Source organism: Eucalyptus grandis, chromosome 9 (assembly GCF_016545825.1).
Source record: "Eucalyptus grandis isolate ANBG69807.140 chromosome 9, ASM1654582v1, whole genome shotgun sequence".
Taxonomy (NCBI): domain Eukaryota; kingdom Viridiplantae; phylum Streptophyta; class Magnoliopsida; order Myrtales; family Myrtaceae; genus Eucalyptus; species Eucalyptus grandis.
In genome coordinates this window covers 20,308,996-20,319,443 of record NC_052620.1, presented here as the reverse complement: position 1 = coordinate 20,319,443, position 10,448 = coordinate 20,308,996, and the positions used below count along the sequence as shown (strand labels likewise).

Genomic DNA, 10,448 nt, shown 5'->3' with positions numbered 1-10,448 from the left:
ATACTATCTTCATACGCCATGAAATGACAGAATCTTAAGAAGTATACAAGAGGTGCTCTGAGCCATTTACAAAGCACTCGCCTTTCTTAGTTGGGCATGGCAAAAGCACCATTTTACAGTTGCAGAGTGCATCTCTAGAGGCATTCACTTTCAGTTGAAAGTGAAGGACAGGACACTTTCCACGATTTTGTGTAATCAGAAGATGAGCTGACTGCAGTGCAGCAGACGGGGATTTCATCCTTTTTCATATAAGAATGTTACAGATGAAGCAACAAGAATGGTCGGAAGGTACATTACAAAGTGTGCTTCAGCAGGTAACATGTGTAATGTGTGTTTCAACAGCTAACATGCCTCTTTGTATACAAGCATATCGACATTCAGATAAAAAATTGCCTCTCTTCTTGATAAACACGCCATCTTTCCTTATCCCTATAGGCAGTCAGGGAGTAGGATGAGCGTAGCACAGCAATTTGAAAGGCCATTTAAGCAAATCTTCCAAGTCCATGGAACACCGCACCAGTGGGCATGTAAGAGATGCTACTGCCCTCGCCAACTCAGGTTCTCCGTCCCTTGATCTCTCGAGCCGAGGCATCTTTTCCTTCACTTTCCCTTCTTTTTGCTCAAGAGATTTCCTCCAGGAAAGCTTCCATCCAACTCTCAGCCATTTAAAACCACCTTGTTAAAACCAGATAAAGGCTGCTGCCACCACAAATATGTGTCTGGGTCATATACCTTCTTCAGGTGAATTTCATATTGGCAAATGCTCGAAATTAAGGCCATCAATCCTGTCACACCACCCAGCTACTACCAGAATCAGCCTTCACTCTCTTCTCCTTCATTTCCCTTCTTATTCTCTGGGCCTCCTCGAATCTCCCCATGCTAGAGTAGATTCTGGCCAACAAAACATAATTAGCACAATTACTAGGCTCTACCTCAGATAATGCTTTCCCAGCAATCTCTCCAAGCTCCACTTCCCCGTAAGTCGGCACGCCCTAGAAGAGCTCCCATGCCTCTGCGGTCACCTTAACTGGCATGTCCTTTAAAATCTCATAAGCATCATGTAACCTCCCGCTTCTGCTTAAGACATCCACTAAACATGAATAGTGATCACTACTTGCTTCCAACCCATAGAATTTCTGCATTCTAGCAAAGTAGCCCAATGCTTCGTCGGCCAACCCTGCATGGCTACAAGCTTTCAGCACTCAAGAAATGTGATACCATCAGGTTGCACACTTGCCTGCTCCATCTGCCCGAAAATCTCCAGTGCAGCTCTTGCCTCCCCGTTAAGTGCATAGGCCGATATTAAGCTGCTCCATGCCACCACATCTCTCTCCTTTGTACCATCGAAAATGGCACGGGCATAACCAAGACACCCGCATTGCCCGTAAGCCTCCATGAGGCCGCTTCTCAACTGATGGTGAGGATCAATGTGGTTTCTTATCCCATAACCTTGGATTTCCTTAATCAAACTCAGAGCTGCCATGCCCTCACCTGCAGGCAATAGCGCAAGCAATGTAATAAGATCTGGCTTCAAACCCAATTCCCGCATTCGCCAATAAAACATAATTGCCTTGGAAGAACCTTCATCAGATGACGATAATCCTGCGATGATCGAATTAAACGTGGAAACATCAGGCGCAACATCCACGAACTCAAATAACCGCAAGCATCAACTCGATTAGCGTGGGAGTAAAGCGAAATCATAGTATTCCACACAAAAGCATTTCTGTGGGTAATTTCGTCGAACAGGTGGCGGGCGGCCGAGACAGAAACGCATTTCCCGTACGCGTTGACGAGACAGCACGCCACGAAGTGGTTCGACAAAATGGCCGATTTGACGACGTGGGCATGGATGGAAGCGCCCAGCTGAGGGCGGGAGATGGCGGCGCGGGACTTGAGGACCGAGGAGAAGACGAAGGGGTCGAGAGAGAGGACGAGGGAGGAGTGCATGTGGTGAAAGAGAGCGAGGGCTCGGTCGTGCGAGACTTGGCTGACGTAAGAGGTCAGGACCCTGGTGAGAGATATCAAGCACGACGAGGAGCTCGAACGGTGCATGACGAGAATACAAGGACAGCCTACGGAGTTCTTTCCTCGCGAGTCATGACTGGGTCCGACCGACTGTCCTTCGGGATTCCCCCGTCCGGCTTTTGTAGATGCGCACGTCTCTCTGTCTTGGTAAAAAGCCCAAATGGTGCTTTCACATAAAATTCACTGATGATGTTCATGTATGATGACTAAATTTTGGATTTTTGAGGCATTCTCGCTCTCAATTTAAACATGTTGCAACGCGCGTAACAATTGCATTAGGTAACTTCTTCAGAGAAATATACAAACTGTCTCGGTGAGGCACAGGCTGCAACTATATATATAGGATTCATACACCTGATCATCTGCTGGTAAATAGTGCACTCATCAGCACTGCGATGCGCATAGCATACAGGTGGTCCCGATGTCAAGGCATCTTTAAAACCCGTCGCCCGAAAGGAAAGGAGATCGGAAGGAAGAATGGTAAACCGAAAAAACTGACACCAAAGAAAGCTTGATCAAATATGCTTGACAACCACAAAATCTGGGTGACCGGGACTGTAACGATCAACCTTTGCCGTAGGCGTCGCCTCTTAGTAACCCCGCATTAGATCTTAGCACTCAGGGAAAGAACGTCACTCATTGGAAAACAAAACTACTGCACGAGGAGAACCTCTCGGAAAACTCAACGACTTGTTGGAAAATTCCTTTAGTTCCTTGACCGAAATGGAATGATTGTTCGACCCTGCAGGGATGACGAGCTTCTGTAAAACCAAAATCTTACGGAGTAAAAACTGCACTAGCTGGACCGCATGATCCTTCCTGACGTCACATTCTGACAATTCTGAGGCAGTTCGTAAAACGTCCAAAAGAGTGATCTCGTAAATCCCAGTAGTTCCCTTCAGGAATCTTGTACAAACGCAGCCATGCTTCTTGTGTCTACAAAAATCAGAGCAGACAGTTAACGAAATTTCACACATACCTAGAATAGCTTCAAATGGGGATTAGTGTACTTACACCAGTGGAAGGCACTTCACCCCAACTGTTTAGGATGGCCAAGGCAAGTTCCTTGACTCGCATACCATGAGAAACTGGTTTTATCCAAAATCACAAGTCAGTACCTAGATAACAAAATGAACATTCACGACACAGTAACGATGACATAAAAGAGGTAAAAATTATCCAAATTAGTCCGTAAAAACTCTCCTGCAGAAATGACAAGCGATTACTGAGATGATACTCTGAAGCTTATCACATGCTTCAGCAAGGGAAGAGAATGCTGCGGAACTGCTAAGAAATTGGACAGGACACCAGCATGTTTTGACTCTCCACCAATTTAAGAACACTAGCTTCCTACATGATTACATCAAGAATTCATGTTAAAGTGGCGTTATCCAGTGTTCTAACAACCACAAGAAATGGATTTCAGTCACAACATCAGCAACGGCAAGTTTTCTTTCTTTCACACCAAAGAAGAATAGAGCAGCCAATAGCTGCTGCATGTCGTTCAAGCAATGCTTTTAGTTCATACTTTTAACTTCAAAAGAATTAGCACAAACCCAAATTTGAGGAAATGCTCGTAAATGTACTGGCACAGTTTGAATAAGGTTGACAGCCATCAACAAGCCGTAGCTACATTGATTCGGCAAAAGAGAGAAAGGCCACACCATGGATGAGACGATGATAGAACACGAAAAGCAAAGCCATAGTTCTTGGCATTGCTTAGGGGAACCATACCGCCTCCACCCCTCCTAGTAAAAAGTGGAAGAGAGAGACAACGGTGAAAGCTAGTGCGATTTCCAGAGGAGAACAAAAGTTCGATTTACAAACAGATCCACTTCTATACAAATGAGGAGAGGACGGTCAACTCACAAGAATCGATTGGTGATGCATTGTAACTACTTTCACCTGATGGAGCTTCTCCAGAACCTTTTGGACCTCACGATATTCATAACATACACCCCTGAAACAATCACAGCAATCAACGGATGCTTCTCGTAGAGATGATAGGTTCTTTAGTTCCAGAAGCTCAATCCATCCACAGATGCTCAGTGACTTGATATTTGAACAGGCAACTTCGACTCTTCATGCAATAAAAAGGGGAGCAACCGTCACCTTCCTAAGTTTCCTGGAAGCACAATTTAGTTCACGCAGGCCATCACAATCCTGACCAGTCAAGCTCTGGAGCATTGGACTCCCATCTATAAAATTCTTGATTAGAACATCGTTCAACAGGATTTCCTTAAGATACAGCACTTTAAGCGCCCTCATGGCAATTTTTGTAGAGAAAATTCACTTGGCAGCTCACCAACTTCAATTCAATTAAGAAGCTGCTCTGGAGAACAAAACCAGGCAATTAATATCTAACGCAAGTCGAATCAAGAGAACTGCGTGCCATGATATCCACGTTGAGAAAGCCACCACATGCCGTAAATCCAAATCAAGGATCTCAGCATTCCTATTCAACGCAAATTCGATCCAATGATTGACCTCGCCTGCATATACCCCAGTCTTAGTCATGCTGTCCCGCTCCTCAGGCTCAAGATACATCAGTTCATCCAATTGGCAGGACATCGAAAACTCAAAATGAAGGCGGAATTTACGTATCCTGGGACCTTGGTGAAGTGCAAGCACACAGCGAACAAGCTCTGAAAACCTTAACAGACTTCTCTCTTTGTGACCGTAGCTCAAATTGTTTGAGCAATCGTGGTACCGGCACTGATCGAAGTCCAGATTGTAAATCGAAGTCCAGAGGCGACCGAAGCTAGGGATGATCAGGGTCCTCACAGCATCCCTGGCGGGTAAAAGTGAGGGGATGTGAATCAAAATGGAATCCGGCAAAGCCTTGATCCGGTCCATTTTTTGCTCACTTTTCGCAACACCCTTTGCCTTGTTCCTCCTACTGTTTCGACATTCCTCATCAAAATCACACAAGCGCTCCATCTCTATACGACAGATGAATCGAGAAGTACGTTCCAATTTCGATACAATCAGACAGAATTGGAACTGGCTTTAGTCACAGATGCATTACAGGGTCCTGCGGAATGAATCCAGTGGGCCGAGGATTAACAGAAAAGCAGCAAGCGTGATTACTCAGTCGGTGGTGCGCGATCGAACTGAGCTGAGAGTGAAACTTAATAGAGGTGGGAACAGCCGCAGACAACGGAAGCAGGGCAGAGCATCGTCCTTTTCACATTTCTCAACTCTTCTTGGTAATCTAACAGTGAATTTTGATACCGACAGGAAACCTCGTACTTCGGGTGGTATCAGAAAATAGAAACGAGCATCGTCCTGTTCACATTCCTTAATCTACTTCCTCGCTAAGAATCCTGTCGCCGACGACAGATGCAGTCAGTAATCAAAAGAATGCGTTTTCATCTCAGTCACTCACAACCGACAAAAAAAAAAAAAAATCTCGGGCACTCACATGAGTTAATTGGATCGAATCTATTGCATTGTACACCATCAATTTCCCATCTAACGAACGACCATATTAGTAGAATACCTTTCGCCAATGGTTAACCTTCGGGTGTTTGTGAATCTGGTTCAGTGATTATTTCGGATGGTACATTGAATTGTGTAACAAGGATCAAGAGCAATTGAATCTAAAGGAAAGGAAATGCAAGTACCGAAAACGAAAATATATTGATAAACTGGAAGTGAGAAAATACATAGATTTGAGTTTATGACATGGTTCCCTTATTCACACATTAACTTTTGTATTCTGCACATCTTAGCTAATTTGATCATTAAGTACTTAGCTAATTTGATCATTAAGTACTTACATATTTATACAATGACTTTATATCCTTTACGAGGCTCATGGCAGTTTGTGTAATGTATTACCACATTGACAGTGGCATCTTTGGCCATATTCCATAGGAAAGAGTGGCATGTTGATGCTACATTTCATGTATATCGTTTGGATGGTTTGGTTTAAGGCAAGTTAATACCTTCATAATTTAAGAGTGTTTGATAATGTATTGTCTGTTCTGGTTGGTGCATTTTTATGAGTCCATTGATAAGTGGATGTATTATTCCAAATGGATTTTTCCAATTTACTGGTCAAGAGTTCCGAAACTTGGTTTGTTAGATTTCAATCTTTTTTTTGCGCATATTATTGGTGGGTGTCAATCGAACTTGTGATTGCCCAAAATTACCCCTTTTACTTATTGACTCGCAAACGTCGTCATCTTTACGACTTTTGAGTTCTTTACCGTGCACGTTTCTTTAGCGAGGCATCCACTAGCATATGAAAAATAGTCAAGATTTTCAAAAGATCACAATATGGAAAAATTGACACTTTAGTGTCTATAGCCAATCCAATGAACATTGATTCCATAGCACTATATACACTTTCCTTTTGAAAATATCAAAATCAAAATCAAAATCCAATCAAAACTACAAAAGGGAAAACTCGAGAACAACAAAAAACTCCATGAAAAGATCACGATCAACCATAGTTGATCTATGAGGACTATCCCAACTCCTATAACTTCCTAACTTCATTGAGACGCCAAAAACACTCCCGAAATAATAGGAAAGAATGAAATTACCTAGACATTCAAAATTTTAAAAAAAAGTATAAGAAAAGTGAAGCTAACTAGTTATGTACTGGGGTGAACGTAGAGAAATATCATGAATTACTTCTTCACGAAATAGGAGGAAGATCACAGCCATCCTTTCCATTGCCTTGTTGGTCTTCAACTTTCTTGAGGCAAAACCAAGGCTGCCATCCACCCTGAAGGACCAAAGCTGAATGACAGCATCCTTCATGAGTTCATTCCGCGCGTAGGGATGCGCGACCCCATTCCACCTCTCCGTCAACATGTAAGAAAAATTTTTGCTCTGGTAATTCCACCTCTTCAGTTGCAATCCGTGAGAAACTTCGAGGCACGGCTCGATGAGGAAACCATAATGCCCTCCTTCCTATCTAGGATTCGGATCTCTTCTTCGCTCAGGAAACCTTGCCTTATCTGCTTGTTGGGTATAGAGAGCCTACTTTGGCCTCGGCTCATGTCCGTGGCAGTAAGAGTCTTCTCCACCACGAGCGTCGTATCCCGACCTTGCATCTCCTGAATTTTGTCCATGTACTTCGTCGGCAATTTGCTTGGTCCGATTAGAGCCGCGAGACCCGTCTTGGGAGTTTTCTTGGGTTTCTTGGAAACTCTTCCCCATTCTTCTTGGGTTTCGGAGGAATCAAATGTAGGCGACCTCTTCTTGTGGTTCTCAGCGACAGCTCTCGAAGGTTCTTGCTTGTTGTTTTGGACAACGACAAATGGGTCAGAACTTGACGTCTGGGCGTGGAATGTCGGCCTTCGCGCTCGCGGGGATCTCTTCTTCCGAACGATCCATCCGACACCGATTGGCCCAAAAGTGGTGGTGGTCACGAGGGTGACCTTCTTCTCAACATCACGATCCAAGATGAAAGGCCCGAGACTTCGCTTTCCCTCGGAGATGAAAGAAGCTACGTCTGCCAAGAGATTGAGAGATGAGAAATCGAGCTTCATCTTTCTCTCCCCCTTTGAAAGACGGTTTGCAGACCGAAAATAGACCGTCGCTGCCGGAAAACTTTGATACCCCATTATCGCCAAGTGCTGAAGAGATGAACAGACGAAGAGACGATGATCGTGGGTTTTGCCACACAGAGAGAGAGAGAGGGAGAGAGAGGGAGCGCGACGAAGAAGGGGTGAGAGGGAGGGGAAGAAGAAAGCTAGTGCGAATCTAAATTAGGAAATAAGAGGAAATACTTGAAGAAGATGAGAATTCTGAGCGGATCATAAGTGAGATACGGGAGTTTCATTATAGGAAATATTAGGGCTTTGTGACCGTTGAGTGCTTACTCGGACGAGTGATTCTGAAAAATAAATTGTTGTCGATCTCCGAATTAGCCACGAATTGTTGTCTACCCCGAATTTTCACCAAAAATTGTACTTTGATTTTAATTGCACGTGTATTACAATTCTCTGGATTTTAATTACACGTGTACCTGGAAACAGAGCATGATTTTGCGAGGAGCCGAGAGCTAATAAAACATTAACTGATTTCTCTCAGTCACAGGTCTTCTTCGTCGTTCTCAATCGCCAGAAATCTGCCGTGGCTGTCGATCTCCATCGCTCCCACCACGGCGCCAAAACTCCTCTTTTCTGCCCTGTTTTCTGGCCGGGAAGTTTGAAGTAGTTGGTTCTCATTCAGAACTCCTTTGCAGGCGCTGATCCTCATTGCGAACACGTCTAGGGCCTTCATTCTCCGATATGCACACTGGTCGAGGCTAGAAATCCAATTAACCAACGTAAAATCCATTAACTCTGTTTCTGTCGCCTACGAATGAAACAGAGGCCTTGAGCTCTATTTGATGTTTGTGAGAAAAGATATTCGTGACTGAAGTTCTTTTAATGTTTTTAATGTGTGTTGATGTTGTTGTGATGATCTGAAATTGAATTGTCGCTTTATATGTGTTTCATTGATCGAAATGCATATCACTCGTTTGATGAAATGCTCGAACTGAATAAATCAAGATGTGCTTCTCAACCCTTGAACCGAAAGTCACGCTACCTCAATCCAACCTGTTCTTGACTCGTTAAGGCCTCATTTATGGGTCGTCTTTTGTTGGAATATGATATTCATTTGTCATTGAATTTGTGTCATGATTCTCATCTTCGGTATGTTTCTCTTGGTTGCTATGCTTGGTCCCGATATTCTCTCGTGCTGTCTTGTTCCTTTTTCTTTCTTTGAGTTCCCTACACTAGGGTGTGTTTGCGTGGTTATCTGCAATTGTGGGGGGAGTTATGTGGTGGCCGGAGGTCTATGATAATGGAGGAAAGCATGTTTGTGTTGCGCTGTTCTTATCGCAATACCAGGGCGCGTTATTCTCTGGCGTAGTTCAGGTATGGTCTATTGATTAAGGGGTAGAACCTGTGTCGATGAAGTTCCACGTGTGATTGATCAGTGAGTGCTGAATGATTAGAAATAGAAGAAGACTAATGGAAAGCAGAAAGAGAGTTGAGAGGCTGTTGCACCAGAGAAGATGGACTGAGAAAGGAAAGGAAAAGAAATAACTATTAATAAATAAATAAAATAAATGGAAAAAAATAAAAGACGAAAGATAAAAATATTTGGAAAATACAGTTGTCAAATAGGTTCTTTAAGTCTCAAGAATAATTTTATTTGAATTTCATTTAGTTTGCAATCTTATACTTAGAAAGTTACATTCATGATTTTCGGGATAAAATGAATTTTCATTCGTTTTTACACAAGAAAAGCTATAAACGAATAGTCAGACACAAGCTGGATGCAATTTAAATGTTATTCCTTTTTGACTTAAATCAAGTTGTAATAAAGATATACATGCTGCTAAAATCATCACGAGAAAATGAACCATGATGATATTACATGTACAAGTTATTGCAACAGAACCCCTTTTCTTTAGGAGAGATCACGGAAGTCCTCCTAAATTAAGCATCTCATGACTAGGCTAGATACAGAGATCTGTACAAGTCAGTTCCCCATTTCGTTTTTAGTAACTGTTGCTGTAAATCTTCTCAGGCTCTAATGTTCTTTTCGGGATGGAACAATCCTTTTTCAGAATGGACAATTGGACCATCTTTATTGGAGTCCTAATTGCACAAGCAGATATATGATGTGATAATATGTTGACCGCCAATTAGTGGGACAAATGTAGGATGCCAAGACACCAAGTTTGACAAAATACTCAACATGTTCCTCATTATTTCGTTGTAATCCATGTCTGTCGAGTTGCTTGACGACAACCACGTGACGAAAAAGGAAAGCATGATTTCATAGGCCTCACATCTTTCCAAGACAAAGAAGAGGGAGCGAGTAGAAGCCCCTCTATCACCTGCCCAGTTCCCTGGAGAGTTCCTTTGTATGCTCGACGAAATCCACCTTCGCCACAACAAGCACTCCTGTCACAAATTCTTCGTGGCCCTGGCTACCTCATGGAAATCGAAATTCTAGGCCGTGACATTTCCACTCTCGATTTCCTCCCCCTTGTTTTCGCTTCGCCTCCGGGCTTAGGCTTCTTGATTCCAGCAACCGATAAGACAAGTGAAAGGAGGAAAGATAAATTTTCAACCAGTACCTTAAAGACACAACAAATGACCAACTACTACTAATATCAGATGTTACATATCTTAATCATGAAAGTTCAGGTACTATTTAATGCACTAGTTATTTCTTCCGTGCCGCAGACTTAGAAGCTATAAAGCTCATGATTGCCCCATGCAACATCTCCCAACGAAGCAATTTCCAAAAGACTGATATTTGAAGAAAAAATTTCATGAATCATGCTTGGAGATACAAAAGGGGTCTTTTAGAATCTTCATGTGGATACTATCATTACCATTCAGTATGGGCAAACTTGATGAGTATTCTAGATTCCCAATTCAGGTCTTTAGCCATTA

At 42.9% G+C, this 10,448-nt stretch overlaps 1 protein-coding gene and 1 pseudogene across 1 annotated transcript; both read right to left on the bottom strand.

Annotated features, from left to right (window-relative positions):
- Positions 1-603: 603 nt before the first annotated feature.
- Positions 604-2,264, bottom strand: LOC104418521 (annotated as a pseudogene).
- A 396-nt stretch (positions 2,265-2,660) lies between these two features.
- On the bottom strand, positions 2,661-4,968 carry LOC120288448 (F-box/FBD/LRR-repeat protein At1g13570-like). The gene is made up of 2 exons (XM_039302434.1): positions 4,454-4,968; positions 2,661-2,964 (listed from the first exon to the last, which is right to left on the bottom strand). The coding sequence occupies exons 1-2, from the start codon at positions 4,966-4,968 to the stop codon at positions 2,661-2,663; spliced, it is 819 nt and encodes a 272-aa protein (XP_039158368.1).
- Between the last annotated feature and the right edge of the window lie 5,480 nt (positions 4,969-10,448).